Source organism: Rutidosis leptorrhynchoides, chromosome 2 (genome assembly GCF_046630445.1).
Source record: "Rutidosis leptorrhynchoides isolate AG116_Rl617_1_P2 chromosome 2, CSIRO_AGI_Rlap_v1, whole genome shotgun sequence".
Classification (NCBI taxonomy): Eukaryota; Viridiplantae; Streptophyta; class Magnoliopsida; order Asterales; family Asteraceae; genus Rutidosis; species Rutidosis leptorrhynchoides.
The window spans coordinates 535,674,933-535,697,585 of NC_092334.1; the positions used below are offsets into that span (position 1 = coordinate 535,674,933).

At 31.5% G+C, this 22,653-nt stretch overlaps 1 protein-coding gene across 1 annotated transcript; it reads left to right on the forward strand.

Annotated features, from left to right (window-relative positions):
- The first annotated feature begins 4,849 nt into the window (after nt 1–4,849).
- On the forward strand, nt 4,850–7,220 carry LOC139892993 (reticulon-like protein B5). The gene is made up of 5 exons (XM_071876122.1): nt 4,850–5,141; nt 6,030–6,210; nt 6,301–6,442; nt 6,546–6,615; nt 6,729–7,220. The coding sequence occupies exons 1-5, from the start codon at nt 4,931–4,933 to the stop codon at nt 6,893–6,895; spliced, it is 771 nt and encodes a 256-aa protein (XP_071732223.1). The 5' UTR covers nt 4,850–4,930; the 3' UTR covers nt 6,896–7,220.
- The last annotated feature ends 15,433 nt before the right edge of the window (nt 7,221–22,653 follow it).

Consider the following 22,653-nt stretch of genomic DNA (forward strand, 5'->3'; position numbering starts at 1 on the left):
GGAAAGTTAGCTCCTCGATTTATTGGTCCTTTCAAGTTTTTGGAACGTGTTGGTGAAGTTGCTTATAGACTAAAGTTGCCCGAAGAGCTTGCGGGGATCCATAACACGTTTCATGTTTCCCATCTCCGTAGGTGTCTTGCGGATGACTCGACTTGGGTGCCGTTAGATGAGATTGCATTGAATAATAAGCTAGAATACGTTGAAGAGCCGATAGCCATTCTTAATGAAAAGGTTAAATTGTTACGTAACAAAGAAGTTAGAACTTACAAGGTGCAATGGCGACATCGAAAAGGTTCCGAGTTTACGTGGGAATCCGAAGAGTTTGTCTTGGTTTATCTTCCGGCTTGTCATGCGGCTTGGATCGCGAGGACGCGCTCCGATTCAAGTGGGGGAGAGTTGTAACATCCCGTTTTTCCCGTACATATTTAAAGGTACAAACTTAATTATTAGTACGCTTATAACTTGTGCATTTATATGATTAAAAGACCTAAGTGTTAGTTATTGTGTAAATATATATATACGAATATGTATGTGTATATATATATATATATATATATATATATATATATATATATATATATATATATATATATGTGTGTGTGTGTGTGTGTGTGTGTGTGTGTGTGTGTGTGTGTGTGTGTGTGTGTGTGTGTTTAGAATATATGCATGTATGGGTATATGCATGAGTCCTTGTTGATGTTAAGTCTTGTGAGACTAAAAGATGAAGTTTAGACGTGCATAGGAAGCGTGAACAAAGTGTACAAGTTGAATAAATCGTTAAGTTGTGTAAGTTGTTGAATGGCTCAGTTGAAGGCAATTGTCACGCCGCGGAAGCCTTTGTCGCGCCACGACATTGAACTCAAACCAGAGTCAGGAGGTATGATAAGAAGGGTCGAGTTTTCCTTTATATGTCGCGCCGCGGAGAAGAAGGCCGCGCCGCGACCAATAACTAGAATCTGAGTCAGGAATGATTTAAGAAAGGAAGTAACATACGTTAATTGTCGCGCCGCGATAATTGGGGTCGCGCCGCGACCCACTGGGTGAACTGGTTCCGGATTTTGTTTTTAAAATAAGTGGTTCAAGGGTAAAATCGTCTTTTCGCGTATAGATCGGATGGAGACTTTAAGTCTCGGTCACTTATCCTCTATTATTCATTTCTTTTTCATTTTCTTTCTCTAATTTCTCTCAAAACTTAAAAACCCATTTGATTTCAAGTGAGATTTGAGAGTGGAGATTTGTGAATCAAACCTTGGAGCAAGAATTAAAGTTGTTCTCCTTGTTCTTAGCTAAAGAGGATAGTGTTGGTAAGTCTTAACTCCATGTTTTGAGTTTTAATTAGTTTATGCTAGGGTTTGGTTCATTTGGAACTTGTAAGACCCATTTGGGGGTAATATGGGTGGATTTGGGTTATGTTGATGAAAGAAAATCCTAAATGGCTATAATCTAGGGTTTGGTCTTATGATTTGAGATTGAAAGTGTTAAATGGTGTTTTTAGTCACTAATACACTTGTAATTGAAGGAAGAATTGTAAATGGGTCATGTTTGACTAAAATTGTAAGTTAAGTATTAAAATGGGTCAAAAGAGTAATGTTGACCTAGTTTGGGCGAAATGGGTATGGATTACCCTAAGTTTGCGTTAGTTAAAGTTAGTAGACTTTAAATCACTAGCTTTAGTGATTTAATATGTGTCTTGGCCATTTATGGGCGGTTGTTGTGTAGTTGGATTATTTAATGCGAATTGGGTCATTAAATGCTCAAGAGTAAGTAATGTGGTTAGCTCCACTAGTTGTGTATTGAAAGTGTACTTAATGTATTAGGTACATTGCTTTGAAGTTCGGAAGTGCATAATCATCATCCTTGTATTAAGGTGAGTGGAATAATTATGCGTGTACGTATATAATGTATTTATTTGTGTAGTATGAATGTGGTATTGTCGCGGTGTTCAAGACACCACATTCTATGTAACGAGTAGTATTGTCGCGGTGTTCAAGACACTACTCATTGTTTGATTGACATGTGGTATTTGTCGCGGTGTTTAAGACACCACATTGTCATGGGAGTGGATGCCGCGGTGTTCAAGGCACCACTCGTGGTCTTGATTGACATGTGAAATCGTCGCGGTGTTCAAGACGTCACATTGTCATGGGGGTGAGTTAGTCGCGGTGTTCAAGACATCACCCGGGGGGATCAGTGATTACGCGGTGTTTAAGTAACACTAATGGACGTTATGAACTCCGACGGTCTTTTACGAGTACCGTTCCTTTATTCGATTGGTTAACCATGGTTGTGTGAATTTGTATCTAGCATATTAAATTGTGAACTATATGCTATTGTTGTTGCTAGCTTTTTTGAATTGTGGATAGTAGTTTATGCATGATGTTTGCATGGTTATCGAATTGTTAGCCTGTATGCGGTATTGCGTAAGTGATTGCAAGTAAGTAGATTATATATGAACATGTATAATTATTGTATTCACTAAGCAATTAGCTTACCCCTCTCGTTGTTTATCTTTTTAGATGCAGGTGCTGATAAGGGGAAAGGGGTTGTTGGGCACTAGGTGTCCTTTGATGATGTTTCGTTGGAGCTTTTGGAAGTTGGCCTAACGTTTTGGGTAGTTTAGTCCCAAACCATGCTCGAAGTGTTGTTTGGATTATAAACTATCATTTGTAGTGGGTCGAACTTGTATTAAACTTAATTAATGGCCTTCGTGTCTTTTTGTAAACACTAAACTTGTTGTATGTTCTAACGAAACGTGTGGAATGGTTTACATATTTAATTGGCGCGTAAATGTGTATTATATTAAAAAAAAATTATCGTATGGAATACGGGTTGGGTTGTTTCAAAATGTGATTTTGCATGAGTAGAGTTTTGGCCAACAAATTACCGTTATACCCATATCATATCTTTGGAATCGAACCTACAATATTTAGTTTGAGGGGTTTCTCGATACCAACACATCATACACGAATTTCTACAAATGTCTATTTTTGGACTTGAACCCACAATATTTAGTTTGAGGAGTTTCTCGATACCGCTAACTATAGAATATGCATAATCTCCTTACAAAATGTGAATTCAAACACCCTAAGATATGATTTTACCATCTTCAATTTGAATTAAACCACATATGTGGACAGATTAATTCTTAAACAGAGTTTTATGATATGCATCTTGAACAAAAACCAAAAATCAAACTGAAAATCAATATTTCTCCATTAAAGTGGCCGGTTAGGAACAAAAGTATATTCTTTCAACAACAACAAAAAAGTATATTCTTTCAGAATTTACTTCCCCATTTAATAATTTTTTAAATTTAAATTAAATTTGAATTATTAAATTATTAAGTTCCAACAGAAAAATGGAATGGATATGCCAAAGCATAAAGAATTTCAAGTACGTTTGTTCAAGAAATCCAATTTATCACCATTCTAAGTTTCTTTTGAGCAAAATAAGATTATTGATTATAAATTAATGCATCATCCTCTCCTTTTCGTTATACATCCAAAAGTCTAAAATCTTTGAAGAAGTTTAGCTTTCAAGGCATTATTTGTGACATTTTCATAAAATAATGAGAGTTATGACTCGAGTTTGAGCTCATGATCTGTTGGCGATATATGATGAAACGAAGTTGCCATCTAAAGGTAATACCTCCTTTGTCCTCTCTCATGTCTGCTTAGATTACACACACACACATACCCCGACAATCGTACCAAAAAATCGACTTCATTTTTGATTTCCTTCTTGATCAATGCCAACTGAAGCATTGCAATCATATCCTAAGAACATTCGAATCGACTTCTTCACGAAATTCTTTCGGAGTGAAAATTGAGTGTAAACATTATTCTTTTTTCCCCTGTATCGATAGAACGAGCACTGTGAACTATATATATATATATATATATATATATATATATATATATATATATATATATATATATATATATATATAGCTAGTCAAGGGATTTAATGAGAACTTTTTGGGAGAGAGAACTTTGGGAACTCGTTGGGTAGAACAAAAAAGGGGACAATCGAACATTTTGGGCCGTGTTAGAACAATTTTCGTTTTACAACAAAAAAATGTTCTAACACACAGAATTATTATAGTTTACCTTTTTTTGTTCTAATTCAGTTTTTTTCTAAATTCAGTCCGGTTTAGAGTTAGGGTTTATGGTATAGATTTAGCATTTAACACGAATGGTTTAGAGTTTAGGGATCTAATTATCTAAACCCGAAACACTAATCTCTAACTCTAAATCGAGCTAAATTTAGAAAAAAAGCTTGATTCGAATAAAAAAAATGTGAATGAGAACAAAAACATATAGAATTGGTACAATTTCATGTTAGAACAATTTTTTGTTCTACACTTCTTTGGTCCGACAAGCCCAAAATTATTCGAATACGCTAAAAAATATTCGATCGTTAAGTTTTCATAATTCTCTCCTCCATACTCTACATTATTACATCATTTATTCCTCACAAAGAAGAAAAAGACTGATATCATGGTCTTAGAAACATAAAATTGTCAAAATAAGAAAAAGGCTGACAGTTACAATCCCATGATCAAGACATTTTTTTCGTTGTTCGTATCGTCCGCTTACTCCCCACTGGACTAGGGTATTTGTACTAGGCCCAATCCTTTGTGGGCTTTTAAAGCCCCGAACTATCTGTCAACCCTAACGCCGTCAATTTAAACGGATTTTCCGCTCGTTACTTTTTGACATACCTGCTTCTCATTGGTTCCCGTGAAAAAGATACCAAGCTTCGGTTTTACCCGAACCTAAAGGCTCGGATCCAAACCTCCATATTTTCATCACTTTTTTATTCATTCCTGTTCACAGTTGAACACACACTACATCAAAATTCACACACATTTCCTCTCTTGATATCAGGCGCCGAATCTGCCTTGTATCTGTCAACCGATAACATTGAAATGGCCGATAACAACGCCGGTGAACATGAAGAATCGTTCCTTGATTCCGTGAAGGAAAAAATTACTGAAACGTTTCACAAAGATGATTCAGCATCATCAGATTCTGATAATGATGCGAAGAAAAGCTCTCCGGTGTCTGATGTTAAGGATAAAATTTACCGATTGTTCGGTAGAGAGAAGCCAGTTCACAAGCTCTTAGGAGGCGGTAAAGGTGTGTGCACTCTTAATATATTCAAATTTATGTATGTATTTTAGCATATAATTACAGTTTCTGCTTTGTGATTTGTTCGATTTCACTATCGATAGTAGATCCGTGATTTTAGGAAATTCAGGTGTTGATTAATCGATTTGTTAAGCTGCGTACAAGTTTAAGTTTAGTTAAACATGATGAATTGAGCTAGATCTGTAATTATTTCCGTCTGATTTTTTATACTTGTTAAAGTTTAGATGTTTGATAAAGTAGATCGGACATCGAAAGAAGTAGCGATAGTATTTATGTGATTTAGTTTTAAATTTGCAATTTATAAAGTTAACTTGTAAGTGATGTAGATCTAGAGTTCTGGTAAACTCTCTATTTGGACTGGTAGTATGAGATTAATGTTTATTAAATCATCAATCAATTTAACGGTTAATAATCATAACTTTTTAATTAATGATGGATTGAGTGGGATCACATGCCACTGAAAAATAATATAAAATGGATTTGTTGCTGAGGGAGTATCTTTTTTTTTTTTTTTTTAACAGTGATAAGCATGATAGTTCAGTAGATTAGCTCAGTTTGATTCGTTTATAAATTGTATTATGTTTGAAATCTCAAATTTTAACTGGTGGATTTTTTTTTTGTTTTGGATTTGGTTTAATATGGAGTTGATAATTTACTTTAAGTTCTCAATGTCTCACTTGTATGATCAAGCTGGTGCATATGTCAGTGGTTTTTTCTTTTCTGGCACTTTATTGTGGCTCACTATTCAAATTGCAATGCTCAACTTATAATTTGTGTTTGCTTAACCTACATTCAGTTGTTGAAACTAGTTAGAGATTATATCAGAGGTGAGCGATTTTACCCTTTATAGTTCTTATAGTTTTGAATTTTTGACAGCTGCGGATATATTTCTGTGGAAGGACAAGAAAGTTACTGCTGGTGTCGTTGCTTTTGCTACCTTGATTTGGGTGCTTTTCGAATTGGTTGAGTATCACTTGCTTACACTAGTATGCCATACTCTTATATTAGCTCTTGCTGTCCTCTTCTTGTGGTCTAATGCTGCCAGCTTCATCAACAAGTAATATTTTTTTGCTTTTTTGTTTTGTTCTTTATTTGGTAAATCTAATTTTTGTCTAAATCAATTTGACCTCTGCAATTTTTACTTTAGGTCTCCACCCAAATTCCCAGATGTTGCTCTTCCAGAAGATATCGTTCTTGGTGTCGCAAATGCTTTCAGGCTTGAAATCAACAGAGCACTAGCTGTTTTAAAGAGCATTGCTTCAGGGAAAGACTTGAAGACATTTCTTGGTGTATGTAGCGACCCTTACAACTCATCTGATCGTGTTTGTTTATGTATACAAGTAATAAACAGTATTCGTTTAAAAAAAATGTTATCTTTTTCTTTTGAACCAGGTGGTTGCTGGGTTGTGGGGCCTATCAATTCTTGGAAGCTACTGTAACTTCTTGACTTTGTTTTACACATGTAAGAAGAGAATCACTATAATTTATCCACTGCCAATGTTCAAATTCATTCCCATTTGGAACTGTTCCGTTGTTTTTTAGTAATTGTTTTATAACTTTTTTAACTATTAACAGGCTTCATTCTGTTGCACACGGTGCCATACCTTTACGATAGATATGAGGATAAAGTTGATGCCTTTGGTGAGAAAGCAGAGCACGAGATCAAGAAGCAATATGCAGTGTTCAGGGTCAAGGTTTTAAGCAAGGTTCCTGTAGGGGCTTTGAAGGCTAAGTTTGCGTAAGATGATTTAGTAGAACCACTAGTCTCAGGTGACTGGCCTATGTCTTTCAACTTGTTTGTTGTGATATTATATAAACTAGAAACCGTTTTATTCATTGATTTCCTGATCCATTTGGGCGATTTATGATAATTTAAACATATTCAGTAATCATGTAATGAAGTTCTAGACGTTCAGGTCCCCTTTTATGCAGCAACAATGAACAGATACTATGGTCTATGGATGGTTCTTTCTTTTCTAAGTTGTTAGTTTTTGAAGCCTATGAATGGAAGGGGATATAATTTTGTATTCTGTTACTCATCCAGTCTAATTAAGTTCACTTTATCTATTTCTATTTATATGTTGATATAATACGTTGATATATATATTTTCTTACACAAAGACCAATATTATGTTATTATGCTACGGAGTATTATCTTAAAAAGAAATGATAATACAAATAGTTTTCAGTTCTGGATACCAATCTTCTAAAACATCAATTTGTCATATTTTGTTTGGTTATGTAAGGAAAAACTTGGTAAGACAATGCGTTACCATGACATTGACGTGGCCGTGTTATATTCTTAATGAGGTGTAACGGTGAGGGTCATTTGGAGGTTTTGGGAAGATCTTGAGTGATGTGAAAATATGATTGGTAATTGAGTGAAAAATGGGTAGAATAATAATATATTAATGGTTGATGCGAATGTTTTTTTTTTTCTTTTTCTTTCTTCAGTCTGAAGCCCCAACATGACGCCCGCAAGGGGTGTTACTTTTCCCTTTCTCTCCCCACCTAAGAAGCAATGGTGGTCACATATGAGGCACTTACGGAGTTGACTACCCATTGGACTTGTTTAAATGCTAAGGACTCCTTAATGCAGTGAAAATCTAGAGATTGATCTCACATTTGTGTTTCTAAAGATGATGCCATAGGATTGAAGCTTGAAAGCCTTGAATTGAAAGATGATGAGTACGGATCTCAACCCTAAGGAGGCCGATGTGGAATTGTTAACAAATCGTGGATCATAAGTATGCCAATTGTAAATAATAATAAGTGAATTGGTAACCTGAATGAATAGGCCACATCTTTCCTTGTTTGGATGTTGCTGTTCCAATGAGTAAAAACTGACACAGATTCACACCCCTTGTTAAACTAGATCGTTAGGAGATGATTACGCTTGTGAGAGTCACATTTTCATTGAAGCTTAACTAATTGTGAGAGTGGATGAGTATCACTCTGACATTAAGATGATCATGACTATTTGATAACTGAAACCACTCCCATACATTAAGATGTTCAGCAGTATCAAGAAGAAATCGATGAGCTTCAATAATCAATAATTGATAGACCCCATAACATCGATCAAGCAAAAGAATTAAACATTAGCTTAGTGCGGAAACGAAGAACAAAAGAAGTTTCTCAAAGTTTAACATTTTATTGAATAAATGAATAACATAAACAATGAAAAACAGAGGATAGACGATCTCAAAATTATGAGATCGGTTCTTGCTGTAGGCAAAGACAACTAACCTCACCCCAAGACCTCTTTATTTATAGAGTCTTGGGGATAAGAATTAGGAAACTAAATCCCCTAGATAAATGCAAATCCCACTAATTAAGGGATTTATACAAACTACCGATTTTATCCAATCAATTCTAATAAATAGGAAATATTTTCCTAACAATAGGAAATCTTTTCCTAACAATCTTCCCCTAATTGATTAGGATAAAACAATCGGTTACAAGATGTAAATATTGTGACGACCCGGAAATTTCCGACCAAATTTAAACTTAATTCTTACATGGTTTCGACACGATAAGCAAAGTCTGTAAAGCTGATTCTCAAAATTTTGGAACAGTTTACATGAATGCATTTGCCCTTTGACTATTTCCGACGATTCACGAACATCTATTTGTATATATATATATATATATATATGTATATATATATATATGTATATATATATATATATATATATATATATATATATGTTATAAATATCAAGATTGTGTTATAAAATATCTAGATTGGATGTTAATTTTATTATTATTATATTTCTTGCATAGTAATATTTTATACTATAAATAGACATGTATGGTAACCATTTAAGGTACACCATTTCTCTTGAAATATCAATATCAATATTTCTTCTCTCTTTTTCTCTCTTTGTTCTTATAACCATTAAAGGTAGTTATAAGCCTACTGAATTATAGCACGTTATCAGCACGAAAAGCTTAGTGTAATTAAAAGATATCTCAAACGATCACGAATCACTAATCAAGGTATGAAATTATTAATAATTTTCAGACTCGAATATATCAAATTTTGGACTACTAACATTTATATTTATGTTATTTAAGTTATATATGGTCGGTTATACCACCTGAATTATATTTCTGTAATCTAACTTTTACTAACTTCACTAACATTTATATTTATGTTATTTAAGTTATATATGGTCGGTTACACCACCTGAATTATATTTTCTGTAATCTAACTTTTACTAACTTCACTAACATTTATATTTATGTTATTTAAGTTATATATGGTCGGTTATACCACCTGAATTATATTTCTGTAATCTAACTTTTACTAACTTCACTAACATTTATATTTATGTTATTTAAGTTATATATGGTCGGTTATACCACCTGAATTATATTTTCTGAATCTAACTCTTATTAACTTCACTAACATTTATATTTATGTTAATAAGACCTCATGATTGTACGCAACACGCCATTTGACAACACGGTACTTTATGTACGCAACACGTCATTTGACAACACGGTACCATGGGTCGAGATTAATTCCGATCAATACGAATACGACGGGGTCTTTATATGTTATCTAACATTTATGATTACTTATGCAATTAATCATTATTTATTTCATGCATACTAATGTTTATTCTTAAATTTATAATTTTAAAAGTTAAAATAAAAAAAATAGTTTGTATTTTTATTAAAAGTAAATCTTAAAAGTTAAAATAAGAAAAAGTAGTTTGTACTTTTATTAAAAGTAAATCTTAAAAGTTAAAATACAAAAAAGTAGTTTGTATTTTTATTAAAAGTAAATCTTAAAAGTTAAAATAAGAAAAAGTAGTTTGTATTTTTATTAAAAGTATATCTTAAAAGTTAAAGTAAGAAAAAAAAGGGGATGGTAAAATGGAATAGTTTTTTGTCAAAAATGAAGTATTGAAAATGAAGTGGTCTCCTTCTATAACTAAAAAAATATATATATACTTTTATCAAATGAATTTTTTTGTGGCCGACAATTTCAAACACGAGTCCGTGTTTAGTTTATCAAGAATATCTCTTGCTTTGGTGAAAGGTCACGATCACGATATCAGGTGTTGTGAAAGAATTAAAAAATTGGTCAAGTGGCATTTTAAAAACTAGAAAAAAAAATTAAACAAAAAGTTTTTTTTATATATTTATAATTTACGGGTAACGTAAAAAAAAGAAAGTTTTTTTTTTAAAAAAAAAACAAAGAAAGTGTTTAAATGAGTTTTACAGAAAGGGGGAAAGCAAAGTAAAAATTTTTTTTTTTTTCCAAACAAAGGTAAATGAAAGTAGGACTTAATACAAGAAAAAAGTAAACATCTCCTAGACGTGATAAAATCTATCAATGATAAGTATTAGACTTGATGAGCTAAATGTGACAAAAATGTTTCAACATGTCTTATGTTAATTTTCTAAAATAAGTTATTATTATTCCGAGTTTAACACATATACATATGTTAATTAAAAACAACCTTTTTTGTTCTTATGTAGTGTTGGGTTGCAATTTTGGTTGTATGCCATAATTCCATCCAGTAGAGTGACAATAGAAAACTTTTGATGATAATCAATAAAAAACTTTTTTCCAAACTTGTCAAATGTTTTGTTAAAAACGTGACCGTTGAAAAAAGGAGGTTGAATAATAAAACTTAAAAAACAAATTATTTTTTTAAGAGTGTGCATCAAAATGGCCCGTTTAATAATGGGGAGTAAAAATATAGTCAAATTGTTTCAACGAACAAGGGTTCAATTGGATGTCTCTTAAAAAAAATCCGCGGGTACGGGTGATGGATCCAATGGATCCGCATCCACGACCCGCGGGTGCTATCCCTAATTGTGACAAGTACAAATCAACTAAAAGTCTAAAAAATAAATGCTCTTATAGGGACCAAATGTTCACAATAATTGCCTAAGCTAGATATGAAACAAATAGTTCATAAAAAAAAAAGGTCGTTGTGCGTTTTCGGGATGATAGCCGAAATACACTTACAAAAGTAGGTCAGCCGTCAATTCTTTATGGCCATATCAACGTAGATCAATAAAATCATTTATGGTTTTGATAAAAGATTAATTAAAAATTAATTGTTTTTTTGGTCTTGGATTCTCGGTAACAAAAGCAAAGGTTGTTTTTGGTTGCCACAACAAACAAGACAGAGGTTGTTGACTTTTGTTGTTAAACATGGCACAAGTGAACAATAACAATAGATTATTGTTTTTGAAAAGAATAATGATGCGTTAATTTTATTGTATAAAATAAAATTAAAGAAAATGGTTTTCATTGATGACTATGAACAAACGCAAACAAAGTGTTTGTGGTATTTGGTGATTAAAAAAAAAGTGCATCTAAAGCTTCTACTGAAAATAATATGCATCTAAAGCTTCTACTGAAAATTAATGTGCAAGGTACAACGTATAACTATATGGTCAAATTCATTTGAGCCTTCGGAGTCACAAATATATGATGTATATATATATTACTCAATTAACAAAATAGTAAATCTAAATTAATTCATATGAATAGTAAAACGAAATTAATTAATTTACTATTCACATAAAAAAGCGCATATGATAAAAAGCGCATCGCATATGATAAGCGCATATGATAAAAAGCGAATATGATGAAAAGCACAACGCATATGATGAAAATCGCATATGATTAAAAGCGCATATGGTGAAAAACACAGCGCATATGATTAAAAGCGTATATGGTGAAAAGGATATATGATAAAAAAAAACACATATGGTGATTTATAAAAAAAAAAACACATATGGTGATTAATGGAAAGCACATATGATGATTAATGAAAAGTATATTGTGAAAAAGAATCACAAATGTTTCTTGAAAGAATTCAAGGTAAGATATATGAACCAATTCATCCATCATGTGAACCATTTTGATATTTCATGGTTCTAATAGACGCATCTAGCGGATGGTCTCATATTTGTATGTTATCAAGCCGTAATATGGCATTTGCAAAGTTTCTTGCACAAATTATTAAATTGAGAACACATTATTCTGATTACACCATTAAAAGGATGAGACTTGATAATGCTGGTGAGTTAACATCTCAAGCATTTAATGATCATTATATATCTACAGGGATTGTTGTTGAACATCCAGTTGCTCATGTGCATACACAAAATTGGTTTAGCTGAATCAATAGATAAACGCTTACAGCTAATAACTAGACAATTGATAATGAGTACAAATCTCTCAATATTTATATGTGGACATGTAAATTTACATGCTGCGACATTAATTCGCATTATACCATGTGGAAGTCGTAAATATTTTCACTTAATACTTGATTTTGGCCAAGAGCCAAATATTTTCTACCTTAAAACATTGGTTGTGCAGTGTATGTTCCAATTGTATCACCACAACACAATAAAATGGTTCTTCAAAGAAAGATGATAATATATTTTGGATATAAAACATCTTCAATCATAAGATATATTGAACCCATGATGGGTGATGTTTTTACAGCACGTTTTGCTGATTGTCATTTTAATAAAACATTGTTCCCTAGATTAGGGGGAGAAATAAAAATAAAAAATAAAATGATGCTTCATGATGTGAACATCAATTAAGGTATATTGAACTCGCACAAAAGAATGTGAAACGAAAGTTCAAAAATAATGCATATGCAAGAACTTGCAAATTAATTACTTTATGCATTTACAGATAAAAAAAAAAGTGACCAAATCATATATACCAGCTATAAATGCTCCAGCTCGAACTGAAATTCCAAAAGCTGGCAATAATGTCACTGTTGAGTCTTTGCCACGCATCAAACGTGGAAGATCAATTGGTTCCGAAGATAAAAATCCTCGAAAAAGAAAATCAGCTGATAATGAGGTAAGAGAAAGTGTTCAAGAAGAACCACAAATCAATATTCCTTCTGCAGAGGATATTGATAAATGTAAATACTAAAATTGCGATAAATTATGCAATATTATGGAACCGAAATGAAACTAAAATCTCTATGAGATATTTTCATATAATGTTACAATGACATCATGAATAAAGATGATGATCTGGAACTAAAATCTGTCATTGAATATACAAAATGGACATGATTGAGCTCAATGGAAAGGAGCAATAAGAGCTGAATTAGAATCGCTCGATAAAAGAAAAGTTTCCGGATCAATCGTTATCACTTTTAAAGATGTGAAACGTATGGGATACAAATGAATTTTTATCCGAAAAGAAATGTGCAAATGAAGTTACAAGGCAAAACTAGACTTGTAACTCAATATTTCCCACAAAGACCAGAAATGAATTATGAAGAAAACTTATCCTTATGTAGTGAATACAATTACTTATTAGATACTTAATCAACCTGGTAGTTACTTAAATGCATCTCATGGATGTTGTTACTACTTATCTATGTGAATCACTTGATAGTGATATATATATGAATATATCTGAAGGGTTTAAGGTATCATAAGTATCTAATGCAAAACTCAAATAAATGTATTCCATTGAATCACAAAGATTTTTATATGGATTGATACAATAGTATAACCGATTAAATGACTACTTGAAAAAAAGGGGTATACATATAAACTTATTTTGCACGTATGTTTTATAAAAATAATGTTCGGATATGTGATCGTAGTTGTTTATGTCAATGTTCTTAACATCATATGAACGAATAAAGAGATCTATGAAATCATTCAACTTCTAAAGAATTATTTTGAAATGAAAGATCATGAAAATCTTAACAGATCGGAAGTTCCATATTTTAGTGCAATTGAGGTTCTTATGTATCTTATAGATTGTACAAGACCTGACATTTCTCTTGCAGTTAATTTGTTGGCAAGATTCAGCTCAAATGACAATGGAGCGGGATCAAACACATATTTTGATACCCTTGAGAAACTGCTGATTTAAAATTATTTTAACGTTTCAAAACAAGATTTGGTTGATTATATATATGCAGGTCATTCATCAAATCCTCATAAAGATAAATCTCAAACTCGATATGTATTCCTAAATGGAGATACCACAAAATCATGGCGTTCTTAAAACAAACACTTGTTGCAACATCATCATCAAATCATGACGAAGTGATTGCATTATATGAAACTACTCGAAAATGTGTTTGGTTGAGATCAATGACACAAATCATTATTGATTCTTGTGGACTAGAACGCTATAAAAGACTAACAACTATCTTCACCAACAACTATATATGAAGATAATGCAGCTTGCATAATACAAATGAAAGAAGAGTATCAAAAGTGACTGAACAAAATATAAATACTGACGAGGCGCCAAAGCCATAGACGGTCTTAACGGTCATAAGTTTGATGAAAAAGAATGGTATGTTGGTAAGGCTCAGAAAAGACTACAAAGGAATAGGAATTGAAACAAGGGTTTGAGCAAACCATGAAGGAGACTGTAGACAAATCACAAGGGCTAAACTTGTACATAAAAGATTTAGATGATACAGTTTCAGATGAAAACCTCAGATTCTTCTCATATACTCAAGATCTCGTAAAAGACAACCAGATTAAAATGAGATACGTTCAATCAATAACTCTGCTGATCTTTATACCAAAGCACTGCCAACTGCTATTTTCAGAACACACGTTCATAATATTGGCATGAGACATGTTCAGAAGATGTAACAACTCAGGCGTTGCCTATTTGAGGGGGAGTCAACTCTATGCTGCACTCTTTTTCCCTTAGCTAAAGTTTTATCCCAATGGGTTTTCTTTAGCAAGGTTTTTAACGAGGCAGTAATAGTTATTCTCTAATAAAATTGTCATCCAAGGGGGAGTGTTATAAAATATCAAGATTGTGTTATAAAATATCTAGATTGGATGTTAATTTTATTATTATTATATTTCTTGCATAGTAATATTTTATACTATAAATAGACATGTATGGTAACCATTTAAGGTGCACCATTTCTCTTGAAATATCAATATCAATATTTCTTCTCTCCTTCTTCTCTCTTTTTCTCTCTTTGTTCTTATAACCATTAAAGGTAGTTATAAGCCTACTGAATTATAACAATATATATATTAATTTGAAATATAATTTAATGTTATTGATTATAACATATAATTTGGACAATTAAAATGAATTAAAATATTGATTATAACATATGAAACTAAACAATTCTTCAAGTCTGCCACTTGATTTCATCATAAACCTCATTTGTATCTTGACGATTCCAATCTGCGTTCAAACATTTCATAATTCTTGAAAACACTTCAATCGAGAGGATGAACCAACCGCACTTCATCTACGGAAGAAAAGATTGATGCATATAGTTATGCACCTGAAAACACTCGAAACCTGAGTAAATGTTTAAAACGTATCTGTGTTAACCCTTTGGGAGTTGTTATTACCAAAAATAACTTTGCAATCCCTTTTCAAATTAGCCAATTTTGTCACAGCTCCAGCAAGTCAACTTCGACTTTTCATTCGAAGCAACCTTATTGTAACCTTGATATATATGAGTGCTCTTTTATTGTTATCGGAGAACCATTTATATTCCACCACATCACCAGCAGACGTACCAGCAACTTCGTTGCTCCTTAGCTTAAATCTCGCCGACAAATCACTATATTTATCTATTGAAGTCCTATCATGAACTCATCCGCACCTTGTAACGAGAATTGCCATACTAATTACCAGAAATCAGCGTTTAATCATCTAAAAACACAATTCTCTTGAAACCCCTTGGTTTGATAACCAATGATCCAGATTCGTTAACTTTGAAAATGCTGACGAAGCAGCATGTAGTAAATGGTCTTCATGGCCAAAAGTGATGATAAAAGAATGGAGTGTTGGGAACACTCGATAGAAAATTTGGTACTGAAAAACGAATTGAGCTAACCATGAAAGGAGACCAAGGACAAATACAAGGACCATACCATATATACAAAGAATCCAGGTAATTTCGGATCCGATGAAACCTTCAACGAATACCTTGCTCCGAAGTCATATTAGAATCTTGCAGAAAATCTTTCTTCATCAACCTTCAACTTAGAAATTCCCAAAATATCATCATAAATATCTTCGATATTTCTGAAGATATTTTCATAAATATTTTCATCCGAAATTATCTATCTCCTCGTGCTATCTATGTTACATCATAAAAGAAACTATTTTTAGTTTCTATCCTTCTATAAATTTGAGTTTAAATTATGAATGATTGCTGGAGAAGTGTTGAGAATTGAAGCATGAGTTAGTATAATATAATGATGCTTGGCCAACGTGATTATATTACAGTAAGTCATGCTGAGTTTATAATAAAACGTGATAATGGTTCACAGTAAATCATACCATCATCATGTGTCATGTTACATAACTCTTTCATTCTACTTAACCTCTAAACGTATCGAGAGATTATTTTCTTGATAGTTCTATCTTTACTATAGTTCTAACAGTTTGCTAATTAATCGTGCTATTATATTTCCTTTATGCATAAAACATTTTCTTGATATTCCTTGAATCCCAGAAAACAATTGTAACTACGTCAAAAGTTAAGAGGATCTCTATTATCTCATTTCACTCTTTTGTGACAGCTTCACTCGTACGCTTTACATAATCAAATCGTTTTATCTATATTAATCAATAATGATGAAACTCTATTTATCAACTCCTATTCGTCAGGAAATTTTTTTTATTGTTGGCCATGACCACCTCGATCAAATTTCGGGACGAAATTTCTTTAACGGGTAGGTACTGTGACGACCCGGAAATTTCCGACCAAATTTAAACTTAATTCTTATATGGTTTCGACACGATAAGTAAAGTCTGTAAAGCTGATTCTCAAAATTTTGGAACAATTTACATGAATGCATTTGCCCTTTGACTATTTCCGACGATTCACGAACATCTATTTGTAAACAGATATATATATATATATATATATATATATATATATATATATATATATATATATATATATATATATATATATATATATTAATTTGAAATATAATTTAATGTTATTAATTATGTAAAATAAAATGAAAATATGATATTATAATAACTATTATTTAAAACATATACCTATATATAAATAAAAGTATATAATGATAGAAATACAATTTAATCATTTGATTTAAAATGAATATATATATATATATATATATATATATATATATATATATATATATATATATATATATATATATATATATATATGAATTCTATATATATTTAATATAATACATATAAAATATGTAAATATTAAATATTCAATATGCGTTATTATATGTGTATTAGATATTACATAATTAATAATATGTAATATTAATATAATAAATTTAATTAAAAGAAAAATATAAATGATATATTTATTATTTTCATTATTATTATTGTCATTATTATAATTAATAAAATTATTATTTCTATTTAAGTATTGTTATTTTTATAAATATACAACTTATTATTATTATCCTTAAAGTTATTATTAATAATATTATCATTAACATTATTATTAGTAATTATTAATATCCTTATTATTATTAATATTAAAAGAATTATTATTATTATTATTATATGTTTATAGTAATTATACATATAGATATCATTCAGACATATTTAAATTCAATTGCTTTCAACCTTTCTAATTTTTGTTTCTTGTTAGATATTAAGATCAAAATCGTACGAATCAGTTGCCTATCATTCTCTACTTTCTACATCTTTAATATTATTCTTTTTCTTCTTCTGAACTAGTTTCCTGTCACCATTTTTTTTATATTTTCTTCTTCTTTTCCCTCTGTCTTTTACTTCTGCTAATTACAGAATATGTTGCACGTATCAATCATACTGTATCATAATTTGTTTTCTGTTTGCAATCAGGTACAAACGATTCCAATTATGCTCATTAACAAACAAATTAAGTACAAATCAATTGTTGCTACAAAACAAATTCCAACGAATCTAGTACTGTAATAATATCTCGTATACATTCAATATAAGTGTCAATGGCAAGAATCACAAAGATAGATAATTGAAATTTGTTACACGTAGAGATCAATTCACATTACAAAACAAAAATTTTGTTACCTATCGATATCAAACAATCTGTAATCGAATCTTGTGCTGTAAATAAGTGTACGAACCTGTTACACTTCACTTTCTGATTTTTACATTTTTGTTTTCTTCTTCCTAGCTCGAATAACTCTGTCGATACCACAAATCACTTAGTGTGATTCTTATTCTCTTGCTCTCTATCTAATTATATAAGTACATATACACTTACATGAGTTAGAGAAAACCATCACCTTTATCGCATTATAGATATTCACCACATTAGCCTAATCGAGAACCACACCTTCTCAAGCACCAAATTTTCGCTTCTCCTTAATGTTGTTTAAACGAATCTTGATCACCATTCTTCGTAAAATCTTCGAGCCACCTTTCTACAATATTTTTATTAATGAACACCATCACCATAAAACTTTGACAATCACCACAATTAAACTTGATCCAAGCACAACCAATCTACAATTTCTCTTGTTAAATAATTCTCCTGTTCCTTTTTCGTTTGGGCAACAACCAACGATCACCACCTTCCTCATAAAAACCAAACACCATCCTTGTTCGCTCATCGACCACCTACGCCATATTTTTCTTTCTTTCTTTTCTTCTTCTCTTCATATGGTACCGATGGCTACATCCCAGCTGCCACCATCGCCTACAACCTCGAGCCACCTTAAACCACCACCACCTTGACACCACTTTCAACCCGTCACCATATCTCCCTCTCCTATTGTGACAAAAACAAATATTACTGTTCCTGTTTTCACCCGAACACCATACACCACTTCACTTTTTATGCTTCTGCGAAACCCACTTGCAATATATATTTTCTTTTGTTGCAACGATTGATTGTTGGAACAAATACCTCCTAATTATCATATATAAGTTGATAATATATAATAAAGGGATATGGGTAACATCAAAGAAAAGCTATAAAGTATTGAGGAAAGTGGAAACATACTGTGTAAAGCAAGTAAGTGGAACCTGCACGCGTTTATTTTTTTTCATTTGGCTGACCAACATGGGTCATGAGAATCATCGTGTAATCTTTTTTATATATAATTAAAGATGGCCATAATGAATTATGAAGAAAGATAAAGGAAACATTATACTGCTAATATAGTGTTTTGGCCGATCAATATTAATCAAACAAACTCACTTGTGTTTAAAATTTGAGCTGGATAAAGATTCGGTCAGACCTATATAATTGTTCTACATGGGCCGAATTGCATTCCTTGCTATTAGACTGAGTGAGGAAATTTGGGCTGACATGATTCTGTTTGGTGGACCGTGTCCTTGTTTAGGTATTGGGCCAAGACTGTGCTAATAGTTCGTGTTAGACTGAAATAGCAAGGTTGATGATGGTGATTAGATAATGATCTTTGATGATACAAATACAATAACTATGGTGAGCACAATTAAGAATGATGTTAGATTAGGAATGGTTACGGTTAGGATGAATGACGACAACGAAGGCGAGATGAAAAGAACTATCGTGATGAGGTTATATGAAGGATGAGGTTGATTATAATCAAGATATAGTGGCGAGTGACAATGATGTTAAAATGATGATATGTTGATGAAGTAGTTATTAGATGATAAATCGTGTTAATGAAGTGATAATGATGATAGTTAAATTAAGATGGTGATGAAAAACGATATTCGTATTTTCTGTTTCAAATTGAACACGATAATAACGAAAGTGAGATGATAATGATGAGGGTGTATGTTATAGATGAGCATATACGAATACATTATGATGATGATTAAGTGAAATGATGATAAAATTTGAATGAAGATGATATGAAGAGGGAGAAGGAGCTGTTAATAACGAGTTAAATAAAATTAGTTTTCAAATAATAACAGAAAGATTGAAATGGCTGAATGGTTGGTGTAGTGTAGTTTCTAAGTGAGAGATCTCAAGTTCGAGTCTGGGTTGTGACATTTCTTTTTAGAAAAAGAAGGAGAAGAGGGAAAACAGAAAAAAATATGGTTATATAGAATTAATAAGGAAATAAATCAGAAAAATGGATTAGCTTGGATGGTTAAGGATGTTTACGGGTTAGCGGGACGTCGCGGGTTCAAATCCGGACTTGAGCATTTTTTTTAGGATTACTTCTTTGAGGTAGTTTACTTATTATTATTATTATTATTATTATTATTATTATTATTATTATTATTATTATTATTATTATTATTATTATTATTATTATTATTATTATTATTATTATTATTATTATCATTAATAGTAAAGTAGTTATTATTATTATTATTATTATTATTATTATTATTATTATTATTATTATTATTATTATTATTATTATTATTATTATTATTATTATTATTATTATTATTATTATCATTTTTAATATTACTAGTATCGTTAATATTTTTATAAAAATCATATTACCATTAATATCAATATTACTACTAATATTATTATCATTACTACAATAAAAATTAGTCATATATAAATATACTTAACTAAACTATATAAACATTTTTATTTATTTAAAGAATATAAAATAAATACTTTAATTAAGTTACTAATGAAACACACAATAACAAGTATATCACTAATAATATATAAATTCATTCGATTACAATTATACGTGTTAATATATATATATAATTAATATAGGTTCGTGAATCCGAGGCCAATCCTGCATTGTTCAGTTCAGTCGTATGCATATTTTTACTACAAAATATTGGATGTGAGTTCATTTGATTCCCTTTTACTCTTTACTTTTGGGACTGAGAATACATGCGCTGTTTTTACAACTGCTTTATTAAATGCTTTTGAAATATATTTTGAACTGCGAATACATGAAATGCTTTTATAAATGTTTGACGAGATAGACACAAGCAAAACATTCCTCGAATGAATTATTATGCAGACATAAGTTCTGCGGATTATTATTGAATTATGTGAACATGATAATTGCCACCATTGAATTATGTGGACATGATAATTGCCTCCAATTGATGTGAATGTTATATATCGAGAGAATGATTTTTATACACAGGTTATGTGTATTATATTTTGTACACGAGATATGTGTACGGTTACTAAGATTTTATGAAAAAGGATTTCGTACACGAGAAAGGTGTACTGTATTTAAAAGATATCGCATGTACATTACAGGTGGGTATAGGATTCGGGCCCATTTGTACCATGCAGCATTTAAATCTTGTGGTCTGTCAAAATGATGAATTTTATTGTTTTATGATAAACCTATGAACTCACCAACCTTTTGGTTGACACTTTAAAGCATGTTTATTCTCAGGTATGAAAGAAATCTTCCGCTGTGCATTTACTCACTCTAGAGACATTACATGGAGTCATTCATGACATATAGACGTCAGTTCATCGCGATGGTACCAGATGTTATTGTATTCGTTCATGAAGATTTTGGACGGGGTATGAGAAATATAGACTAAAAATAAATCTAATCTTTGTCTTCAAAGCTTTAACCATCTTGTATGATCTTCATAACTCTTGATAAACTGATCTTTCTTTAATCTTGATTCTCCTCCTCTTTATTTATCATTGTTGTACACATAGCCTCAACATCTCATCAGCACTTATGTATTCCGAAGACAAATCATCAACTAACATGAACATAATCATGACAAAACTGCATTTGAAAATATGCATGAAAAACCGCGTTCACCACCGCTTAACCACTTGCGTATAAATGTTGAACATATTTGTTGAATCTTCATCTTCATAAATGTTGATTATGTTGAGCTAACATCCGGTCTTCTTATTGAGGAATAACCACTTCAAAATATGAGTTCAAAAGAGATGAACTCAAATGGGTCTGACCTGATTTGAGTCTGGAGTCCTAGAGTCTGAAGTATTTTGAGTCTGACCTCGTGTAAGTCTGACTTCTACTAAGTATAAGTTCACGCGAAACTGAAGTCTGAATCTGATCTTTATAATCTGTGCTTGAGTCTGATCTTGAGTCTGCATTTGAGTCAAACTGTTAAGTCCGAAATCCAGACTCATATCTCAATCAGAGTCTTGAGTCTGAGTTTCCAGACTCAGAATTACAGCAGAACTAAAAATACATATCTTTTAATATAATTATCAGATCAAGCTAAAATTTTTACACGAGATAGATCTATATGCCGTTAACCTCATATCCAAAAATCATGACGATCCAACGGCCAAGGAATCTAAAACAATCGTTTTACATAGACTGCGCATAGCATGACGAATCTGAAAACGATTTTTCTTTATATCTTCAATAAGACATCTTTTGCTCGAAAATGACCGGATCATCAACAAGATATGTTGATCCTGCTCTGATACCAATTGATAGACCCCATAACGTCGATCAAGCAAAAGAATTAAACATTAGCTTAGTGCAGAAACGAAGAACAAAAGAAGTTTCTCAAAGTTTAACATTTTATTGAATAAATGAAGAACATAAACAATGAAAAACATATGATAGACGATCTCAAAGTTATAAGATC